Raw genomic sequence first — 24,204 nt, 5'->3', positions numbered from 1 at the left:
TCGGACTCAAACCTATGGGGAAACTAGATACTTACAGAGAAATGAAAGCACTAGACAGAACCAAGGTATTGCATGGTCCTCGGACTCATGCCTATGGAGAAACTAACCGCTCAGCTATACCTGGGTACTAGACAGAACCAAGGTATTGCATGGTCCTCGGACTCAAACCTATGGGGAAACTAGATACTTACAGAGAAATGAAAGCGTTAGATACTTACAGAGAAATGAAAGGTATTGCATGGTTCTCGGACTCAGGCCTACAGGGAGACTAACTACAAAATATCCCAAATTAGGAAAGGATCAATCCCCAACTAGCCCTTGAGACGCAAGAGAGCTGCCCATGCATACGTTCTCTCTCCTTATCATCGTTACTGGCGCAATTGGCCGACACACAATTCAAGCTAAAATCGTGCAGATCAAAGGAAAAGCAGGCAGCGTGTACATAAATAAGCGATTCAAATAAATATATAGGGAAATTAAATTTGCATTACAACAATGAGTTCGTAAAAATTGCATGGCAAGAGCCACAGTACATAGAGGAGAAGCACAAAAAAATAAAACGAAACGGCGTGAGAGTAGGACAAGCCGAGACGCTGGGGAGGCTACTCTTTTTGCTCAGGCTGGACAGGGGCAACCTCTGACCCCTCCGAGCCCTGGCCTGAGGGGACGGCCATCAAGGATGCGGCGAGAACAGCTGCTTCCTCGGTGGTGGGGGTTGGATCATCGGAAGGGATCTCCACTATCTCTTGGGGCTGCTCCTCACTCGAATGCTCCCCTAGTTCAGTTGCCCCCACCTCTTCAACAATCTCCCCAACCTTAAGGTCCTCAAGGGCGGCCTCGCGGATAGCGGGGGGGTAATACATGCTCTCTGCCTTCCATTGGTCGGACGTGACCTCCACCCCAGCTTGTTTGAGGGCCTCAACCCAGACCTGGGAATAGTATCGCCTACACACCCCCGGGACCTGAGCTTTGTAAAGGGCCTCTACCGCAGCCACCCCATCAGCGTAAGCTGCGGTCTGAGCCTCCTCCTTGGCACTCTCGGCCATCTCCCTGCCATGGTCAGCCTTGTCCTTAGCCCGCCGAGCCTAGTCTCTGGCCCATTCAGCCTCCCTCTGGGACCCTTCGGCCTTTGTCACCTTAGCCTGCAGATCAGCGATCAGATCCCTCGCAATCCGCAATTGCTCCTCCGCCTCGCCCAGGCGCCTCGTCTGCTCATTGGCCTTGTTCTGGGCACCCTTAAGACCAGACAGTACACTGTCCCGCTCCCTGGTCACCGCCTTCAAAGCCTCTTGGGCCTTGGCGAGGTCAGCCTCGAAATTCTTCAGAGCCCCGGTGGCCTGGTAGCGCCAATCACCCTCCCGTTTGAGGGCCTCCTTCTAGTCATTTGCCGCCCCCTCCAACATAAAGATAGCTTGGACAGCCTGCCAGAATAACCAATGTGCTATAAGCCCAATAAAAGAAAAATAGTGGGAGAAGAGTCGAGGTTGTAACCCTTACCATCCCCACATATCGCTTAAGGCTGAGGAAGACCTGCTCGCTGGTCAAAGAATTAAGCTCAGCCATATCTGCTGGGAGTAGCAGGCTCCTCTCCAGCGCATCAGCCACGCGCGCACCTTCACCCTCATTGAAGTCCCTGAGGGAGGCGTTATCCCTCAAGGGCTCCTCACGGAGCATCGGGGCTGGGAGCTAGGCCTGGGCCTTGAAAGAGGTGGTGTCGACGACCTGCCTCTCCTGGCTCTTGTCGCCTATTTTAAACTGCTTGGACGGCCGCAGAGTAGTGTCCTCCTCCTGCAAGGACGCTGTCCTATCCTCCACAGGCCTTTTACCCTTATCCTTCTTCTTCTTGGGGCTAGCAGGCACGGACCTAGAGGGCGAGCGCATCTGAGAAGGAGAAGAAGGGAGCTTCTGCCGAGCGGAAGTCGACCTAGTCTTCGGAGGTGGAGTGGGAGGTTTCTGTTGGGACTCCCCCGGCTGGCCCTCAATCAGGTCCAGCAAGTTGGTGGTGGGCTTCCTCTTGTAACCCATTGTCGGCTGAGGAGGGGCTTCAGAAGCAATGAGGTCTGCTTCGGTCAAATTGGGATCACCCAAGTCCCCGGGAGGGTCCTCGGACTGATCAAGCTGAGCGAAAATGTCAAACGCATCCCCTTCCCCCTCTGGAGCTTCCTCGGCGGCCTCGGTGAACGGCTGGGAAGAGGAGGGGACGGCTAGTGTGACAGCTTCCTGGTCGGAGGGCTCCTCGGGGAACGAAAATCCGTCCTCGGTCACAGTAATCCTCTGAAGCCGAGGATCGTTGGCTCGGATGACGTGCTTCGGAACCGGGAACGATTTCTGGGTAGGTTTATACCCTAAAATTATGTGGGCAGTCCTAACCTGATTGTCATCCTCATTTATATACACCGGCGCCCTCAGCACCTTTTGCAAATCTTCCCCGTTGATCAGATGGAAGTGACGCTCAAAAGCGTGCGAGTCTGCAAAAGGAAAGCACCACCACGTTAGTAAAAAAAAAAAAGGGGGGGGAAAGAAAAAAGACGAGAACTTGAAACCCCTTTTGTTTCCCACTACCCCACCTGGTATTCCCGTTGTTGTTGGGCAGTGAAGGCCATCGTGCCACTCCCCTGACATGATGAGGAAATCCTCGTTGAACCCCTTGTTGGACTCGGGGAGGCACTAAATGAGCCGCACCCTGTCGTCTCTCGTCTTCAGGTAATACGACTTGCCCTTAAGAAGCTGAAGGTTGTAACACCAGTTCACATCGTGGTGGGTCAACCTCAGCCCCATCTTCTCATTCAGGGCGTCCACACAGCCCAGAATCCTAAAGACGTTTATCCCACACTAGGTGGGGGCCAACCGGAAGTGCATGAGGTAATCCCTCATCACCGGCCCCATGGGGATCGTCATCCCCCCTTTAAGGAAGGCGACTATGGGAATTACCACCTCACCCTCTTGCCTATGTATGCGCCACTCCCCATCCTCACAATATCTCAGACCTACATTGCCGGGAATTCTGCGGTCGGTGATGAATTTCTCCATCGCCTCCGCGGTATCGACGTATTTCTTAAACCTACCCATCCCAGTTGACGCCTAAAAGAACTAAGAAAGAACAGGCGAAGCCTCCGCGGTATTGACGTATTTCTTAAACCTACCCATCCCAGTTGACGCCTAAAAGAACTAAGAAAGAACAGGCGAAGTAGAAAAAAGGGTAAAGAGAAAGAGAGGTCAGAGAGAGACAGAGCGACTTACTGGAAAGAGGAAGGGCTCCTCGGACAGGCTTTTGTGCTGGAGGTGCTAGTGAGAGTGTGGCTGAACTCAAGAGAGGCGCACGAATATTCTCGATTACAAATGAGGAACAGGAAGAAGCGGTTCGTACAGGTATTCATACCCCAAATCGAGGAACCATGCGGGTTTTCCCGCCCATAAATGCAAGACGAACCCCCATCGTTGGATGGGTAACGCCTCATTAGACGTGGGGAGCACAGAGCCGCCTGAATTTAATGATGGGCAAGTTACGTGCTCCGAAACGTCAGGGACGTGCCTTGGGCAGGTGAATAGACCCCAGCATTGACGGGGGTGGGGGGTAAGGCCGAGGATGTCAAAATCCTTCTCCCCGCCCGAGGATGCGTGTAACAAGATTTTGAGGGGCTATTGTGGGGCCAAAAAATCGGGTAGTCTCGGCCCACTTCAAACCAGGCCCAAATGGCCCACGCCGAGGATGACCCTGTCCTTAGTCGTCCGAGACCTGGGAAAAACACGAGCACTGCCCCAGCAAAGGACTCCTGGAATATCCGAGGAGGAGATGACCCAGTGCCACGCGTTGGTAACAGAAGTACGAAGAAGGGGCAAGCCCTGGGCGAACTGTCACCTCGGCATTGAATACGCTCACCTAACCCTTCTGGCCGCATTAATGGGGATGTAACCCCTTGACAGGGCAACATCGATCAGGGTGAACCACTTGAGCACGGATATGACCTTTGATGGGACAGACGGTCAGGGAGGAGGCCAATAGATGATCGACAGAAGGAAGAAGGAAAGGAGGATAGGGAGAGATATATAAGGAAGGGAAGCAAAGTGTAAAGAGGAGAGTTTTCGGAAGGGAGGAGGAAAAACCTCCTCGGCCATAGGCCGAGGAGCATCCCCCAATTGTAAATTGTTCTAAGTATTTTTCAATAAAAGAAAAGTAGTTCATTCTTCATACATGCCGGCAAGCGCCTAAACCTTCGATCCACTCTCTACAAATTCATTGTTCTGGGTTCGTTGGGCCTGGGGGAAACCCATATCTTTTGGGCTACAAAAACTGACCCTACAACACTAATTACATTAATTATCACATTAATTTGTAAATTTGTTGTTAAAAATTTTATAATAGTTTTAGCATTTTTCTAATTGCATATTAGTGCGTTGATAGTTTATTAGTGCCAAATGGACGGTAATTTGAATTTCATTAAAAATATATTATTCATATTCCAGCCCCCTCCTCAATCAAAATCCTGGTTTCATCCTTGATGATAATGTTAGAAAAAATAAAATATACCAATAACCTTAAAATTATATTATGTACATCACATTAAAAACACATTACAACAAACCAAACGCCTCCAACAGTTTTTCAATATCCCATTTGAGAGCATGAACTATTGAGAAAAGAAGAAAGGGATTCCAATGCTGAAATGCCTCGTGGTTTTCATTGATTAACCAATAATGGTATTGATACATAACTAACAGCAAAAGAACAAACTTAACTAACTAATAACAGACTCCACTAATGACTGTTTAGCCACTAACAAATTCAAATGCTTGATACGTGTGGACTGAAGCCACTTATTACAAACCACTAAACTGCAGGTAGTTTTACTCTACAACAGCATATACTATTTGTAGTTTTCACAATATGAACACCGCCTTATTCAAAAAATATTACAAATCCAATCGTGGTTGCAGTGGCTCTCATCAAGCTTATGCACAGTCTTCTGCACTTTAGCCTCCTTAAGCTTCTTAGCTTCTTTCTTCTTGAGCTTAGAACTTTGACAATTGTTGATACTTACAGACCTAGGTCCGCTTGACAAATTTGTTATAGACCTAATCGCCTTCTCATCATCTGTTATCATCTTACGGAAAATTATATTCTCAAATCTCAAACCCCTTCATGATTGTACATTTCAATGCATTTGATTGGACCTTAAAAATACATGACCTTTCAGTCTTCTTCTCTTCCTCTCTTCAAAATGCATGACCTTTCAGTCTTCCTCTTCATCTAAATTCTCTTTTAAAATTTACTTCCAACCTTCTCTGGCTCTTCCAGTCTTCCTCTCCCTCGCAGATTTAATCTTGATGTCGGCATCAATCCTGATGTGAGTTTTATTTTGTTCTTTCATTGCCTTTACAAGTGCGAAGCATTTTGGTTTCCTCAATCTGACATTTTGGTATAGGAAAAGGTCAAGTTGGAAAACCTGATTGGCAGCATCCAATTCAGTTCTTCAGCTAGCATCTTTGCTTCTAATAATCAGTACAAATTTACGCAAAAATATAATTGCACTTGCTAGGGATTTTTTATAATCTTTTTATGCTTTTACTTACAATGGGGATGGCAATGCTTGCAGTTTGCGACTTGACGAAAAGATCTCTTCATAGAGCTGTATTGGGAGGTACTCTTAAGTCACAATGTAATGGTCAATCCTCTCTGCAATAAAAGCTTGTATCAAATATATAAAACTCTTTTTACTTTTGCACAGTGGGAAATGTGATAGCATTCACATTAGGCTTTACACACTTTTAGCCAAATTAAAAGCATCTGCAATATATTTTTCAAATTTTTGTACTGTTTGAAGAATAAATAATAATTTTTACCTTTTAGCTACCAACTTTTTCAAATACTCTTTCTAACAAATTCTCTATCCAATTCTCTATTTCATTTAAATATTATTTCTTCATTCATTCTTTATTCATTATTTATTCTTTTAACAAATACACATCTTCAAACATTTTTTTATTCAATAGCTGATTATTATAATAGAAAAAAAAAAAAAAAAAAACATTTGAAGGATGTACAGTAGCCTATCAAATTTGATGAGCTACTGTTCATGAGCCAAAAAAAATTCAGGGTTTAGAGAATCTATTAGAGACCATTTTTTGGGTCTCATTCTCTATTATAGAGAATATTTTACTTTTAGCTACACCATTGGAGATGCTCTAAGTCAACTTTTTGCATAGTTTAGCTGCCTATTTTTAATATACATCTACGTCAACCTCAATACTTATATCAATAGTTTAATTAAATATGATTTCCTTCCTATAATTTTTATTCATTCATATTTATTGTAGGGACAGTTTTTGCGGCCCAAGCCCAAGGGAGTATGGATTCGGAACCCACCGAGCCCAAAACAATAGATTTTGTAGAGAGTGGGTGAAAGGGCTAGGCTAATAATGAAAATAACAGTATTGAACGGCAACACCAATGGGAGGAGTTGAATTAATGTGCACTCGGACTAATATGAATACTCTGTCCGAAGAGATGTTTTCATTGATAATCTAAGGTTACAATTCCTGGAGCCACAACCATCTAATATATCCTTTTTTTTTCCCCCTTTCCATCAGAGGCACCCTTCCCTTATATAGCATTGCCTTCTTCCATTTCCTCCGTCCACTTGTTCATCATCCAGGCACCCACTTGAGTGTATGTCCCATCACCCCACTTTTAGCCTTATGTGAGTGGCGGTAGCTGAGAATGCACTGTTCAGGGGTCTTATCCACATAAATGCGGCCAGGAAGGTAGGTGCCGTGCATTAAATGTGGTGGTTGAAGTATGCCTCCTTGATATTTCTCTGTTCCCGTTATCTTCATGTGTGTCTGAGGTTCCTCTCCCTCTAGACACTTGTCCAACAGATCATTTGAACCTCCCGTGCTCGTGTTGGGTCAAACCTCTTCGGATACGAGGATGTTGGACTACTCGGGCACATGATTACCTCCTCGGATGGCACACGTGATCGTCTCAAGGCATTCCCCTTTGACGTGGGCCTCTGACTGCAGGTCACACCTCCTCGGACGAAGAGTGCTCCTCATTCAGGGCCTTGGGCCCAATAAGTTGGGTTGGGTTTTTCTCCCCCCACATTTATAATCTCAGAAAAAATTAGAAAAAATCCACAACCCACCGCAACCACAATAAAAATAAAACTTTTTTTTTTTTTTAAATGTATTGAGCCCTATTGATGCCCACTTTGGCAAGGAGACCCAATAATAGGAAGAAGCCCAACAATATGGGAGGGAATAAAGAAGAAGAATTAGCAAATTGAGAAGAAAACCATTAAGTCTGAATGGCAGGAATAATGGACCATAGGCTAGTAACATAGCAAAAGGGCCTCAAAAAAAGCAAGTGGACCCAAAGGAGCTAGAAGAAAGAAGTAGTAAACCCATGGGCATGATGAGAAATGAAAAGCAAGCAAGAATGGGCAGAAGGAGGCCAAAGGAAGAAACTAAGCAAATGGGGTTCGTGGAAAAGCCTATAAACCTCGAAAGTAAAGGATATAGTAATTTAGGTCGGAGAAGTCCAAAAGATTTAGCAAAAACCCATGAGAATGAAAGATTGGAATGGGCCAAGGATGCCCAAGGAAATGAAACGGGCTGAGGATGTCCAAAAGAATAAAATGGGCCAAGGAAGCCCCAAAGCAATGAAATGGGCCAAGGAAGCCCAAAACAGCATGAGTACAAGTCCAACGATAGTACTGGGCTACTGGAACTGAGTAGAAGAAAAGTGCATAGCAAACCCAAAAGAGGCTTAGCAAGCATAAGTCAAATAATAACATGGCAGAAACAACGTGGTGGCATGGTAGGAGTGTCAACCAACCCACAAACATGATAAGGGTTGGATTGAAGAAGGAAAGGCACATGCCCAAGCAAGACCCAGCCTAGGAAAGAAGTAAGATATAAAGAATGAAAGCCCAGTGACTCATCCACTCCACAAGAGGTTAAGAATGAGTATCAGAACGTGCAGACAAGCCCCTAGGTCATGGCAAACGCATGAACAACAGGCAAGCCATGGACACGCATGGAAGTAGAACACTCACAAGGCTCAGGCACCACCCACTTGTACCCAGCCAATACAGGAGTGGTGGGCCATGGGTCAGAGCTAAGAGAGGGTATGGTTTGGCGGTGGGGAGAAGGAGAAAGCCTATTCTGGGGTTCCCGCTCAAGCTCTTTTGGGGGAAATGTTTTGCTAGGATGACATACCACCCAAAAGAAGAAAATATGAGCTAGAATCACTAAGTGCATGCCATAGGGGATAGTAAGAGAGAATGCCCACTCTTATCCAGATGGGAATGTCACGATGAGCAAGAAAACAAAATAAAACTCTTTTGTCTAAGAATGGGATGTGGCACGGCTAGCATGAGTAAGTGGTGATGGCTAGGCAGCCAACAAACCAGTGGGTGGTCTGGGAATGATACCTATACCAGGACAAAAGCGGTTAAGGGGCAAAATAATAAAAACCCATCATGGTAGGTAGTATAAAAAAGGGGCCTTAACTGTGCACAGTGGAGGCAAAATTGAGGAGAATATGAGAAAGGGGAAGAAAAACATGAGAGATAAACACAAGAGCAAAACAAGTAAAAAAATGAGTGAAAGATAAGAGAAAAAAACAGGAAACTTAGAAAGGAAAAAGGAATCAGAAAGAAAAAAATAGAGAGTAAGTAAGAGTGTGATAGTAGGCATGTACCAATAGGTTGTTCCCTTCTCTCCCTCTAAAAAGCATGTTCTTTAGTAAGGATTAAGGATTTTGAGGAAAAGCCATCTAGGCTCATTCTCTCAAAGTGGGCAATTTCTATGGCAGGACGTCCTAGTGAGATTGCCCACATTGAAGAGTGGTTCCCTTCTTAGACTTGACTTCGTTAAGAAATCAAGCACGGCAAACTAACCATTGTTCTTTTTATTGATCAAGCATTAATATTATTTCCTTTTCTTTTTATCATTGTTGTTAACTCATTTTTGCTACATTTATATTGCTGCATTATTTCCTCCTTTACTAAAATCATGATTTAGCTTTTCTATTTTCTAGCTAACAGTAAGCATATTTTTCTTATTATTGTCATATTATACCTATGTGCCATAACTTTTTTGTAACAATTTCCTTCGTCGTGGGCATGTGTCCAAGGTCCTAGCAAAGGGGTTCTAGCCTGTAGCTTGTGCACAAGCTGGCTTGGGGTGTATTGCAGTCATGCCAATCCTGACTCTCCTACCCAGAACCATTGTGCCATAACGTGGTAGGTGACAGCCCAGCCTACAGTTGCAAAAAAGGCCCATCACAAGCCCACTATGCATTTTTACATTTTTTTTTTTTTTGGAGAATTTATTAAGCTTGATGCATGACACTTTGGGATGAGTTCAGTCAAAATTTTGGCTAAAATGTGGTTTTGAAGAGCCTAATGCCACTACTAATGCATCCTTAGTTACTTACCTCCTTTTTTTTTTTTCATTTATTATTATTTAAAAAATGAAATTTAGGAGAGACTAATTCTCATATATTGAATCTACAATATATTTCTTTGGTAAATGACACTTTTTTTTTTAGTAAACAATAATACTTATTACAACACACACGAAAATAGTAATATTAGTGTTTTAAATTGGGTTTGTAATACACTTGTTATTGCTCTAAAATCCAGCCTGTTATATAATTTAGTTGGTCAATCAATATCACAGTTAAAAAGAATTGTAAGCATATATAGAATATTACATGTTGCATATATTAATTAGACAAGATACGTCGTCTTTTTTTTTTTTTTTTTTTTTAATTTTATAATTCCATAATTAAAAGAAGGAAATTTGAATAAAAAAAAAAAAAACATTTGAAGGATGTACAGTAGCCTATCAAATTTGATGAGCTACTGTTCATGAGCCAAAAAATAATTCAGGGTTTAGAGAATCTATTAGAGACCATTTTTTGGGTCTCATTCTCTATTATAGAGAATATTTTACTTTTAGCTACACCATTGGAGATGCTCTAAGTCAACTTTTTGCATAGTTTAGTTGCCTATTTTTAATATACATCTACGTCAACCTCAATACTTATATCAATACTTTAATTAAATATGATTTCCTTCCTATAATTTTTATTCATTCATATTTATAATCTCAGAAAAAATCCACAACCCACCGCAACCACAATAAAAATAAAACATTTTTTTTTTTAAATGTATTGAGCCCTATTGATGCCCACTTTGGCAAGGAGACCCAATAATAGGAAGAAGCCCAACAATATGGGAGGGAATAAAGAAGAAGAATTAGTAAATTGAGAAGAAAACCATTAAGTCTGAATGGCAGGAATAATGGACCATAGGCTAGTAACATAGCAAAAGGGCCTCAAAAAAAGCAAGTGGACCCAAAGGAGCTAGAAGAAAGAAGTAGTAAACCCATAGGCATGATGAGAAATGAAAAGCAAGCAAGAATGGGCAGAAGGAGGCCAAAGGAAGAAACTAAGCAAATAGGGTTTGTGGAAAAGCCTATAAACCTCGAAAGTAAAGGATATAGTAATTTAGGTCGGAGAAGTCCAAAAGATTTAGCAAAAACCCATGAGAATGAAAGATTGGAATGGGCCAAGGATGCCCAAGGAAATGAAACGGGCTGAGGATGCCCAAAAGAATAAAATGGGCCAAGGAAGCCCCAAAGCAATGAAATGGGCCAAGGAAGCCCAAAACAGCATGAGTACAAGTCCAACGATAGTACTGGGCTACTGGAACTGAGTAGAAGAAAAGTGCATAGCAAACCCAAAAGAGGCTTAACAAGCATAAGTCAAATAATAACATGGCAGAAACAACATGGTGGCATGGTAGGAGTGTCAACCAACCCACAAACATGATAAGGGTTGGATTGAAGAAGGAAAGGCACATGCCCAAGCAAGACCCAGCCTAGGAAAGAAGTAAGATATAAAGAATGAAAGCCCAGTGACTCATCCACTCCACAAGAGGTTAAGAATGAGTAGCAGAACGTGCAGACAAGCCCCTAGGTCATGGCAAACGCATGAACAGCAGGCAAGCCATGGACACGCATGGAAGTAGAACACTCACAAGGCTCAGACACCACCCACTTGTACCCAGCCAATACAGGAGTGGTGGGCCATGGGTCAGAGCTAAGAGAGGGTATGGTTTGGCGGTGGGGAGAAGGGGAAAGCCTATTCTGGGGTTCCCGCTCAAGCTCTTTTAGGGGAAATGTTTTGCTAGGATGACATACCACCCAAAAGAGGAAAATATGAGCTAGAATCACTAAGTGCATGCCATAGGGGATAGTAAGAGAGAATGCCCACTCTTATCCAGATGGGAATGTCACGATGAGCAAGAAAACAAAATAAAACTCTTTTGTCTAAGAATGGGATGTGGCACGGCTAGCATGAGTAAGTGGTGATGGCTAGGCAGCCAACAAACCAGTGGGTGGTCTGGGAATGATACCTATACCAGGACAAAAGCGGTTAAGGGGCGAAATAATAAAAACCCATCATGGTAGGTAGTATAAAAAAGGGGCCTTAACTGTGCACAGTGGAGGCAAAATTGAGGAGAATATGAGAAAGTGGAAGAAAAACATGAGAGATAAACACAAGAGCAAAACAAGTAAAAAAATGAGTGAAAGATAAGAGGAAAAAACAGGAAACTTAGAAAGGAAAAAGGAATCAGGAAGAAAAAAATAGAGAGTAAGTAAGAGTGTGATAGTAGGCATGTACCAATAGGTTGTTCCCTTCTCTCCCTCTAAAAAGCATGTTCTTTAGTAAGGATTAAGGATTTTGAGGAAAAGCCATCTAGGCTCATTCTCTCAAAGTGGGCAATTTCTATGGCAGGACGTCCTAGTGAGATTGCCCACATTGAAGAGTGGTTCCCTTCTTAAACTTGACTTCGTTAAGAAATCAAGCACGGCAAACTAACCATTGTTCTTTTTATTGATCAAGCATTAATATTATTTCCTTTTCTTTTTATCGTTGTTGTTAACTCATTTTTGCTACATTTATATTGCTGCATTATTTCCTCCTTTCCTAAATCATGATTTAGCTTTTCTATTTTCTAACTGACAGTAAGCATATTTTTCTTATTATTGTCATATTATACCTATTTGCCATAACTTTTTTGTAACAATTTCCTTCGTCGTGGGCATGTGTCCAAGGTCCTAGCAAAGGGGTTCTAGCCTGTAGCTTGTGCACAAGCTAGCTTGGGGTGTGTTGCAGTCATGCCAATCCTGACTCTCCTACCCAGAACCATTGTGCCATAACGTGGCAGGTGACAGCCCAGCCTACAGTTGCAAAAAAGGCCCATCACAAGCCCACTATGCATTTTTACATTTTTTTTTTTGGAGAATTTATTAAGCTTGATGCATGACACTTTGGGATGAGTTCAGTCAAAATTTTGGCTAAAATGTGGTTTTGAAGAGCCTAATGCCACTACTAATGCATCCTTAGTTACTTACCTCCTTTTTCTTTTTCTTTTTTTTCATTTATTATTATTTAAAAAATGAAATTTAGGAGAGACTAATTCTCATATATTGAATCTACAATATATTTCTTTGGTAAATGACACTTTTTTTTTAGTAAACAATAATACTTATTACAACACACACGAAAATAGTAATATTAGTGTTTTAAATTGGGTTTATAATACACTTGTTATTGCTCTAAAATCCAGCCTGTTATATAATTTAGTTGGTCAATCAATATCACAGTTAAAAAGAATTGTAAGCATATATAGAATATTACATGTTGCATATATTAATTAGACAAGATACTTCGTCTTTTTTTCTTTTTTTTTAATTTTATAATTCCATAATTAAAAGAAGGAAATTTGAATTCTAGAAGTTTATATTTGAAACACCAAGATAGGAGCTAGCTAGTGGTGCAAGTATCAAAGGACTCCAACGGATTGGTTTTAAAAATCACATTGAAAACTAGACCCTAAATTAGTCCGGTAAAAATTCCCAAAACCAACAAAATCGGTACTTCAACCAGTAAAAACTAGCCAAGGGTGTGCATGGGCCGGGTTAGGTCGGGCTATAGAGTTTTTTCAATCCAACCCACCACTATGGGTTATAAAAATCCAACCTAACACAACCCAACACAAGGGTCCAATCCAACCCAACCCATACGGATTGGGTTGGGTCAAATTGTACCCATGGGTTGTGTGGGGATAAATAGCTCGGATAAGGGTATTGGGCCGTGGGCCGCGCTTGAGGATGTCAAAGAGCCCGATGACAAACAAGTGCTAGTAAAGGCAAATAGATTTTTGGGCCGAGGAAGAGGACCGGTCACAAAAAGCAGGTGATGTTGTATGAGGAGCCATCATTTCTCGGTAAACAAAGTGGAAGCTTGAAGTCTGACCACTCAGCAAGTATTGGGTAGTGGGCCACCATGTTTAGGAGGATAAGTTTTAGAAAGAAGTGAGTCAACAGAGAATAGAGAAATATCTAGGAAGAAAGCTACTACCACCACATTGAATGCTTTGCACTTAATCAATTGGTCGCATTAATGTAGATGTGATGCCTGAATAGTGATTTTTAGCCTTACGGCTACCCACAAAGACTTCAAGAATGTGTTGATAGGACAAGTATCAAGGAGATTAGCAATTTGATCTAAACGTGAAAGGCTAAGATGAAAGAAGGGGAGGGAGTATAAAAGGGGAAGGATTCCATTAAAAAAAAGGGGGGCATCGAAGAGACAGTTTTGCTTTTCAACTTGTTATTCTCGTTCATTCCAACACTAAACTAACCCGCAGTGATTCATATTTGACTCATTAAATGTTCAACATTAAACTCACTCTCTAACAAATTTATTGTTGTGGGCTTGTTGGGCCATTGTCCAAATCTTTTGGGTCTTGGATCAATTTGAGTCCTTACAAGTTGGATAGTCTTTATTATTATTATTATTAGAACAACACCACTACAAATAAGAGCAAGTTTATAATCAAATAATCATGAATATAACACCAAACAAACATAAAACTATATAAGGAGAATTTAGGATTTGAGTTTTATTTAGGAAGAGGGGGAAAAAGGGTAAATTAAAAGAATTGTATAATATATATATATTTTTTTTAAATTTAAATATATATTAAATATAAGTAAGTCAAATTGGATTAGGCGGATTTGTGAATTTTATAACCCGAATCCAATCCTACCCACTTTGTAAAAAATATTCATAACCTAACCTAACCCACTAAACCTTAAAAGGTGGCCCAATCCAGTGGAATGAGTTGGGCCAGTTTTTGTGAATTTACTGCACACCCCTAAAACTAAGAACCAGACAATTTCCCCGTTCTCCTACCAGAAATGCAAGTAAAACGACATGTAGCCATTGGTAACAAAGTCCAGAAGTCAAAGTCAAAGTCTCCTCCTCAAAAAAAAAAAAAAACTCCATTCTCTCCAAACAAAAACAAACCAAACTCATTCTTTCTGTAACCCCAAAAAACCCACAACCATGTCTCCCACCCACTCTCTCCCCCTCCTCCTCCTCCTCATTTCCCTTCTTCTCATCTCAACCTCAACCGGCTCCTCCGACTCGGACCGAGTCTCGGAGCTCCAATCCCTCCAATCCCGATCCAAAACCGGCGTAATCCACCTCGACGACCACTCCGTCTCTCGCTACCTCTAAAAAAAAAAAAAAAAAAAAGTCCATCCTCTCCAAAACAAAAACAAACCAAACTCATTCTCCCTGTAACCCCAAAAAACCCACAACCATGTCTCCCACCCACTCTCTCCCCCTCCTCCTCCTCCTCATTTCCCTTCTTCTCATCTCAACCTCAACCGGCTCCTCCGACTCGGACCGAGTCTCGGAGCTCCAATCCCTCCAATCCCGATCCAAAACCGGCGTAATCCACCTCGACGACCACTCCGTCTCTCGCTACCTCACCTCCACGAAAACCCCAAGACCCTACTACCTCCTCATCTTCTTCGACGCCACCCAGCTCCACGACAAGTCGGAGCTCCAGCTCAAAACCCTCCACTCCGAATTCTCTCTCCTCGCCCAATCCTTCGTCGCCAACAACCCCGACCCTAGCCCTAGCAGCCCCAACCTCTTCTTCTGCGACATCGAGTTCAAAGAGTCTCAGCAGAGCTTCGCTCTCTTCGGCGTCAATGCCCTCCCTCACATCCGCCTCGTCGCTCCGCACCAGTCCCCCAAGCAGTCGGAGCAGATGGACCAGGGCGATTTCTCGCGACTCGCCGAGTCGATGGCCGATTTCATCCAGGCCAAGACCAAGCTCAACGTCGGTCCGATTCACCGGCCTCCGTTCCTCTCCACCAAGCAAGTGGCCTTCATCGTGCTCGCGACCCTCGTTTGGATCCCCTTCGCGATCAAGAAGATCGTGAAAGGCGAGACCTTGCTCCACGATCCCAAGCTCTGGCTCTCCGGCTCGGTTTTCATTTACTTCTTCAGCGTTTCCGGCGCGATGCACAACATAATTCGGAAAATGCCGATGTTTCTGGCCGATCGGAATGATCCGAACAAGCTGATTTTCTTCTACCAAGGGTCCGGGATGCAGCTCGGGGCCGAAGGGTTCGCGGTCGGGTTCTTGTACACGATCGTCGGGTTGTTGCTGGCTTTCGTGACGCATTTGCTCGTGAAGGTGAGGAATTTGAATGTGCAGAGGTTTGTTATGATTGTGGCGCTGTTCGTTTCGTTCTGGGCGGTGAAGAAGGTCGTGTATTTGGACAATTGGAAGACCGGCTACGGGATTCATGGATTCTGGCCTTCAGGTTGGAAATGAAGGTACTAAGAGTAATGGCATTGTGATTTTTCGGATTTATAAGTTGGATTTTGATAATTTCATGTTTTGATAGTGTATGACTATTGCTGTTGCTACTTGAATTGAAGGCTTAAAATTTTTGGTTCATAACCCATTTGCTAGACTAATTATTTTTGTGATATTGATTGCAAGTTAGAATCTTGTCTGTGTTTGCTTTGTAATTGTGATTGATATATCGAATTGGAACATTCATGAGCACCACGTATATGCTTAAGATGTAACTTAAGAAAGCACTCACGCGAGAACTATAACAACCCCAATATCACCATTGTTTTCCCGATTTTTATAGTTCGCATGAAACCATATATAATGAAATTACCTTTAGCAACAGATATTTTGAAAATCATTTCCCATTTATGTTGCTACCTTCAATGACACTGCTTCAACAACTCCATTTTTATTAATTTAACGACCTGTAATTGTTGGGTGCTTGTTCTGTTTGAATGTGTTCAGGTTGTGATAGACTAAGTTGTAACCCTACCTTTTCTAGATGGACCGCTTATTTATTTTTCTTGTCCTACTACACTACGAGGATCCTTGCAGTATTTTGCTTGATTTTTTATTTATTTTTTTTGTCACCTGGTTATTGACCAAGATAGATTCATATAATTTACTCTTCACCCATAATCTGGGAAGAGGAAGTGCCACTTCAACTAAGCTCATTGGCATTGTTGGAGTTTGTTCCTTGAAATTTCTGTGGTATTTGGTTGGTAATTCACATTTAGGAATGCATAATTCCGACATTGTCCAGCTATGTATGAGCCATGGCATTGAAAATGGTGTTATTGTCATAATTGTATGTGGATGACAATAGGATAGTTTAACTACCTGTATGTGTGAATTTGAGGATTAATCATTTCGTAGTAATTATGCGTTTGTTATGAGCAACTTTTAATGGGCTTAAGTGAATTTTTTTGGCCCCTGTAGATATCACTTGTCACTTCACCCACCTTTTTGGGTTTCTATCAAACTAACAGCATGTTTGTGATTTTGCAAGCAAAAGGAATGGAAAGAATAAGACCTATCCATAGGGAAAGGAAAGAGAAGGGAAATATAGGTATTGCCCCTTCTCTTGTCTCGATGTTCATATATATATATATATATTATAATTGGGGGAGAGTAAAGGAAAGGAAAAGTATTTTTATTCTTACCATTATGCTCCTTTGTTTAAATAAAGAGTTATTAAAAACTTTCCTTTCTTCCCCAATAAGTCCATGTTTGGGTGGAAAGGAAATCCCTCAAATAGGGGTATATTTTTCCCCGCTGATCTTGTCATTTCCTTAATTTAGATTCTCCCGAACTCGAGAAAAAACCTCTTCTCCCAATACACACAAAAAAGGGAAAAAAAATAAAAAACAGGTATAGTATTTTCTATTCCTTTACTTTCCACCCAAATCCCTTCTCCCAAATGCACCCTAATGGATAGATTTCTCCTTTGGTTTCTCACATATATATATATATATATATTTGTGCCTTTGGCAGTGCTTATTTGTTTAAAGGTGAGACAAAAAGTGGCTTTAAGCAAATAAGCTGATTTATTTGCTTAAAGTCACTTTTTATCTCACCTTTTAGCAAACAAGTTAAGCCAAATGCACTTCCCTTCCTTTTGTATTTATGATGAGTATAGTAAGTTTGGAAAATGAAAAGAGAACTGTTTTCTTTTCATTTTTCTCCTCTTTTTTTTGTTTGTTTGTTTGGGTGGCGGGGAGGTTAGTCTAAGAATAGAGTTCTGGGTGATTGGTTATGTGTCTGAGTTCAGATTTCAGTTTATATTGAATTTGAGGTAGTAAACCCAATCTGAAGGACAGGCTTGGAAGAAAATTGAGACTTGATCAAGGTCAAAAGAAGAAGTATTTCATCTTTAAAGCATATAGTGAAAGAGGAAATTCCTGGAAACTCTCCTTTACCTAGTTAGTGCCCATCTTTATTTAAGCTCTTCTATGGCCTAAAATTTGGAGGTTATAGAGTGTATTACTTCAGATAGAATAGAATGAAGGAAAATAGTACATGTGTTTGATCCTGATTAGTTTGTTGAGGATTCATAGCAAACTCGAAAAATTTTGGTACAAAGGCTTGGTTGTTGTTGTTGATGGTTTGTAATTTATCTTATAGTATTGTAACTGTTTCTGGAGGAGGCTGCAGTAATATAAGGAACTTCATTGGGTATGCACCTTTGATTCGTTAGAGGTTTATGAACTTTGAAAGGCATCTTACCTGCCCTAATCTGTCTTCTTAAGGAAGGCCTTATTCCAAAAAAAATTGAAGTTCCTTGTTCTAACAAATAGCCATCCCTTCTAGCTTGTGTTCTGCAAAGTATGTTTCATGGCAAAGACCTTTTTCTTAGCAGACTTAGAAGGAATTTTAGTGTAGGTGATTAGAATAACAGAATCAAGTTCATGGTGTGGCCATATTGGTCCAAACATGTTCTTGATGAAGTTTTCTATCTGGTTTATCAAAAGAGTATTAAATTTGAAGACGAGTGCTGAACATGTTTGGTCCTTAGAAGGTTTGCAACTGGTGAAGTTGATATCTACTTGTTTTCTATCTACTTAAATTATGGGTCATTTGTAATGTGTATCCTAAAAACAAAATTTTACAATTAACACCTTAAGTTGAGATTAATTTATAATGTCATCCACCATCTAATTTAGTATCCAAATTATTAGATTAGTGGGTACATTAATCTTAAATTAGGGTGTTGATGACAAAATATTTGTAGCACATTGCAAATACCTTGATAATTTAATTTAGACACCAATTTGATGGTAGCATGGACATTGCAGATTTATGTTGAATTAAAGTGTTGATTGCAGAATTATGAATTTTTAGTATGTATATTGCAAATGTTTCTTTAATTTAGGTGAATAGATATAGTTAACTCTTAAATTTACATCCAATGAAAGTGAGATGCTACAGCCTGAGTTTTAAGACCCTCAAATGAGACACTAAAGGAATGATAGGAATATTTCAATTGTTTTAGGTTGAATTGTTTTTTCAGATGACTGGTTACGATATAATTGTGTTAGAACAAGGACTTGGAGACATTATGACAATTTGTATGCCCTTTCCGCTAAGTAAAAAGATAATCTTTTGTTAGACTTAGAACCATAACATGTTGTGTCTATGAATGTGGGCTTGTGAACCTTGGGCAAACATAAGAATTCAGTATAGAAAACTGGTAAAAAAGAGAGAATTATCATAACCTGGGTTGGGGAAGGGGTTCGTTTCTTCTTCTCTTTTTTGAGCAAAGGATTCGTTTCTTTATGACTACGTAATAGGACAATAGGTTTGTCTCTTTCTTTCTACTTTTTATTGTTGGTTTCATTAGTGCCCTTTTCCCTTTCAAATTGGGGAGCTTCAATCTGGATGGACATGCAAGAGGACGTTGGATTAAAATAAATTGCCAACATATTTGTTGTTGTTCATAATTTGATTGTTACAACGGAAAATAAAAGATCTGAACTCTGAATGTCTTTATTGAAAATGCTAAAAGGTGTCAATCAATTGAATAATAAGGCTTTAGGCATAAATTACGCAGTCAATATTTAATGCAGAATTACCTGCAAAATGTTTTTTGCTTGTGGCCAGAATTACGAATGAGGATTTGTTTTCATGGCCGAGCGAGTCAAGCTACAAAGGCCCGTTTTGTTTTGTTTTTTTTTGGTCAGTTTTTTTTTTTTTTTGGTCAAACAAAGGCCCGTGTTGTATAGCTTAATTTTATTTAGTTGTAAATTGTGCCTCATGTTTATTGGACCGTCTCACTCACGCTTTTGATGCATCAAGCACTAGGCATATTCTTATCTTCTGGAGTTTGTTTTGCTTTCTCAGCTTTAGCCGAATTTTTTTTTTTTTTTTTACCCTTTTTGTTTTCTTGAGAAATGACTGTATCTAGGAGCACTTTAAGCATCTAACCATTCTTTCGGGGACGTGTATAGTTCTGGTATTACACACATTTGGTTATTACAAGAAAAAATCAGGTAATCCCAAAAAATTGGTTAAAGGTTTTAGACTTCAGACTTCATGGATATCACAAAATTTTTAGGATTCGCTCTCTTGGGATTTAAGAAATGGGTTTTTTTTTTTTTTTTTTGGTGGACCTCAACCTAATTAATAATTATTGTGAATTATTGTGAAGATTCACAATTGCAAAAAGTGATGTAAATGGTGATAAGTTACGCCACTACCTATCATATGATAACAAAAAAATTTCAAAGGAAAAACAAAAGTTTATGAGAACGCTACAGTTAAAAAAAAAAAAAAAAAACCTTTTATATATTTTGTGGCAATTTCGATAAACCAGATCCATTATGAGCTAGTCGTTAATATTTGGGTAGACATACATGACTACGTCTCTTTCTTCGTTTCTACATGTTGACCTTTTAAAGCTATTTATTCCTGATGCTACAAATGGAAATTGACTGTACTAGGCATAAAATGGTAGGAGGATATATTCCATACTCAAAAGCTTTCGGCAAAAACAATCTGCGACCCACTAAAATAAAACTGCATTTTCAATATCTCCCTTATCTAGAAAATCCCCCAATACTCTCAATAGGTCTTTTCTTTTTTATAGCATGAGGTCCACATAATTTTTAACTAAAATTCACAGAAGCTAATGGAAAAAAGCTCATTTGGACGGCTGGAAAGAAGCTTTGAAGTGAGGTGGCCTCAACCTATTTCAGTTTTATGCTCTACAGGCTTTTTTCTATTTCTAGTCTAAAAAACCTTTGCGTATAAACTCAGCGCAGCCGATTCCCCCACCTTGACATTACGCAATTACCCTAGTAACCTCTCTTTCCTCATAGCACCTTTTATATAAGCAAAATGCAAGAGGGCATAGTAGTCATCTAGTGCTTCACATTTTCCCTTTTTAGTGCCTTAGCTCACATGCTACGTACTTTATTCCATTCTTCTCATCCCTTATAATTCATGCTTTGGGAGTAGAGGGAGAGGAAACTTGATCATAGAGAGGGAGAGAATGGAAGAACAGGTTGAGATGGTGGGCAGGGCATTTGTGGATCATTACTACCATCTCTTTGACAATGATAGAGCTGCTCTATCTTCTCTCTACCAGCCAACCTCTATGCTGACCTTTGAGGGCCAGAAGATAGTAGGTGTGGATGATATATCTTCTAAGCTTCATCAGTTGCCATTTGATCAATCCAAACACTTGATTAGCACTATTGATTCACAGCCCTCGTCCTCCTCGGGAGGCATTATGGTCTTTGTCAGCGGCAGCCTTCAGTTGCCTGGAGAGGAGCACCAGCTAAGATTTAGCCAGGTTATTCTTTACATCTCTCTCTCTCTCTCTCTCCTATCACAACACACAAATACACATAAGTTTCATTTAAGAATGTATTGGTATTGTCCATAATATCCACCACATACCAACTCGTTATTCTTTGGAGGTGCTCGAGTCAAGAATTTATATTTAAGATGAGTAAAGTATGGGTTAAGAGTCTTGTGACTCATTGACATTGTCTAGTTCTTTCACGGAGTAGAACCTGAGTTTGAATCCCTCTCCCCTACTTCTTGTAAGATAAAAGGAGAGGAAGAGGATGAAAACGGTCAACTATCATATTAATACTTTAGTTAAGACAAACTCAAAAGACAACTAGTTAAAAGTAATAAATGCTCATTTAAGTTTTACATCCACACAAATTTCAAAATAATTTTAAATTTTATTGTCAATTGCTAAAATACCCTAATACAATATTTTTATTGGTCAAATTCCCAACTAAGTTTAAAAATAAATAATAAATAAAAAAGCCTAACTCCGCACTAGTCCTCTATTCTTCTCCACAACCACTAACGCCACTTATACCCAACCACGACCACACTAATGAATGGTTGTTGACATTGACTATAGTCAATAGTGTTGGTATCAGTGACTTAGAAAATGACATGGTCGAATTGTCAGACGATCTTGCCATCAAACTTGTAGTTCAGCTCCTAAGTTAGTTGGAAGATCTACATGGTGGAGATGGCGGGCATTTAGATCCTCTGACATCAGCGCTCCACCTTATGTCATAGTTCTTTGGGAGGATTGTCTTCTACGGTTAAGAATAACTTTGACATCGCCATGGGAAGTTGGGAGCCATCCCGTTTAGCTATGTCAATGTTGTTGAAGCTGGGCCTTTTGGTCTGATTGGGCCAATTTGGGAGAGAAAGAGGAGGGGGGTTGGGTGTTGTGGACAAATTGACATGCAATATATATATATATTTTTTTGAAAGGGTAGGTAGAAGAGAAAATAAAGAATGAGAAATATTCGTGTCATTTTACATGCAAAATCCAATCATCTAAATGAAGGAATTTGTAATGCAACCTTAATGACTACCCTAAACACATTCATCAACAAAAACTAATTAGCAAATAATAAATACCTAAGATTTTGTTATCATTTAGTGTGCAAGTAATCAGGGACGGAACTAGGATTCATACCTAAGGGGGGCCAAAGCTTAAAACAAAAAAAAAAACTTATGAAAAAAAAAACTAATATCTATTTCATATTCAACAAAATACTACATACAGAATAAATATTTCTTAAACATTTCATATTATAATAAAACACATCAATAAAGTATAACATACAAAATAAGTGTTTCTTATTTTGTCCGCGATTTTTGTTTAGTTCATATTTATTTTTTTTTTTTGTTTTTTGTAGTTAAAGGGCATGAATTTTATTTATTTATTTATTTTCTTGTAGGTCAATATCTAAATATTTTAGATGAGGAGAGATAAATATATATATATATATAAAAGAGCAAATCTTGGGGGGGGGGGGGGGGGGGGGGGGGGGGGGGGTGTGGTGTGGTTGTGTTCATGGAAATTGGGTAATCTTGTTGGTAGTCAGAGTGAAGTTGGTGTTACAATCTATACGATCGTCATGTTGAAACTTAGTATGAGATTATATATATGTATGTGTGTATATATATATATATATATAAAGCAAATGCATTATTTTGAAGTGTTTTGCTCATGCATGTTGCCATTGATTAGAAATCTGATTACTCCTTTCAATTGTCATAATCATGCAGATGTTTCACTTGATTCCTACGCCACAGGGAAGCTTCTTTGTGCAGAATGACATCTTCCGCCTCAATTATGGATAATTAGTTTTTCCTTCTTTTTTTTTCTTTTTCTTTTTTTTTTTCTCACTGAATAATTATGATTACAAAGGAGAAGGGACAGCCCTATCTCCATCCACAGCCTCCAAACACAGAGGGTGAAAGAGATGGATAATTGTTTGATCAATATTGTTTGTCTTGAAGGATAATTGTGATTTACGATCCCAATTGTTAATTTTTATAAACTTTTCTATGTCATTTTAATTCTTGGCTAGTCCAACTTTATAATTTAATAACAAACTCTCTCATTTAACTAGGAAGGAATCGGAAGTTCATCCTTCATGGCCAAAGAATGATTTTTTCCCCCATAATAACAAAAAAAGGAATTTTCCTTTTGGAATTTAAGAAAAAAAAATATAATAAAAATGACGAGATATTAAATACTTATTTCTTAATACATGTCTCAAATATTGGCCTAAAATAAGTCCATCTTATTGTGCTTGAGGTTTTAATTAGATTAAGGTATTTTAGAGTTACTAAAGTAACTTCACAAATCACAAAGGAGTTCTTACTTGTACTATTTTATCATCCATTTAGAAAATTAATAATGTGACAAACTCTAAAGCACCATTTTAAGTTTTAACTATAAATGGTTAGAACAGTATGAATTACTATCAAAAAAAATTTTTGGGCTACGTTAAAGGATTTTGCTCCGACTGGTTTTGAATCTAGGCCCATCCCATAGGGGAGCAAGACATGCAATTGGCCTAAAGGCTATTGGTGTAAATCTCTTTAAATTATTTTAATACATATTCTAATAATTATACAATTCCTTTTTTTTCTTCTCTCAACATTTTATACGTGTCTTTACCTAAAAACAAAGAATGCATGTTCAAATAAAAGTGGATTTTTATTTATAAAAAAATAAAAAATAATAAAAGAATTAGTTACTAGATCAATTCAACACCTAATCGGCCAAAGACATCTTGGCTTACTACTACCTTTGACTCCTCTTTTGAGCAGGCCTCCTCCTATGAGTTGATTATTTTATTTATCCGTTAACATATAAAATCTATCTTTATGGGATATGGGGTGAGTTCTACTATGAAGGTAAAAATTTCACAAGTGTATGGCCAATTCCATATAAAAGGGATGTTGTATGCATCTATTTCACATAATGTCATCTCTTTCTTATGGAGTAAGCTTAATTTCTTGTAACCCACCCAAAAAAAAAAAAACCTGCTCCAAGTAAGTTCTTAATTGAATTTCTTTTTCTTTTTTTCTTTTTGGTGGGGAAGTTAAGAAGTTCAAATATTGATTCCATTTATTATGGACAACAAACAAAATTACTCTAGCTCCAAAGAGAATAGGCCCTTTATAT

At 39.7% G+C, this 24,204-nt stretch overlaps 2 protein-coding genes across 2 annotated transcripts; both read left to right on the top strand.

Moving 5' to 3' along the window:
- The first annotated feature begins 14,638 nt into the window (after window positions 1–14,638).
- LOC112016290 (probable dolichyl-diphosphooligosaccharide--protein glycosyltransferase subunit 3B) lies at window positions 14,639–15,862 on the top strand. The gene has a single exon (XM_024048822.2). It carries the CDS (start codon window positions 14,688–14,690, stop codon window positions 15,714–15,716), a length of 1,029 nt encoding a protein of 342 aa, XP_023904590.1. The 5' UTR covers window positions 14,639–14,687; the 3' UTR covers window positions 15,717–15,862.
- Window positions 15,863–20,586: 4,724 nt separating this feature from the next.
- Window positions 20,587–23,081, top strand: LOC112016291 (nuclear transport factor 2B). The gene is made up of 2 exons (XM_024048823.2): window positions 20,587–21,036; window positions 22,794–23,081. Exons 1-2 carry the CDS (start codon window positions 20,734–20,736, stop codon window positions 22,866–22,868), a joined length of 378 nt encoding a protein of 125 aa, XP_023904591.1. The 5' UTR covers window positions 20,587–20,733; the 3' UTR covers window positions 22,869–23,081.
- Window positions 23,082–24,204: the final 1,123 nt, after the last annotated feature.

The sequence above is a fragment of the Quercus suber genome, unplaced genomic scaffold, assembly GCF_002906115.3.
Source record: "Quercus suber isolate HL8 unplaced genomic scaffold, Cork oak 2.0 scaffold_565, whole genome shotgun sequence".
NCBI classification, from domain to species: Eukaryota; Viridiplantae; Streptophyta; class Magnoliopsida; order Fagales; family Fagaceae; genus Quercus; species Quercus suber.
The sequence above is the reverse complement of the archived record's forward strand: the minus strand, read 5'-3'. Positions and strand labels throughout refer to the sequence as shown.

Coding starts and splice junctions, on each gene's coding strand:
- LOC112016290 (XM_024048822.2), top strand. CDS start 14,688: ATGTCTCCCACCCACTCTCTCCCCCTCCTCCTCCTCCTCATTTCCCTT.
- LOC112016291 (XM_024048823.2), top strand. CDS start 20,734: ATGGAAGAACAGGTTGAGATGGTGGGCAGGGCATTTGTGGATCATTAC. Junction 21,037..22,793: donor ACCAGCTAAGATTTAGCCAG/GTTATTCTTTAC, acceptor ATAATCATGCAG/ATGTTTCACTTGATTCCTAC.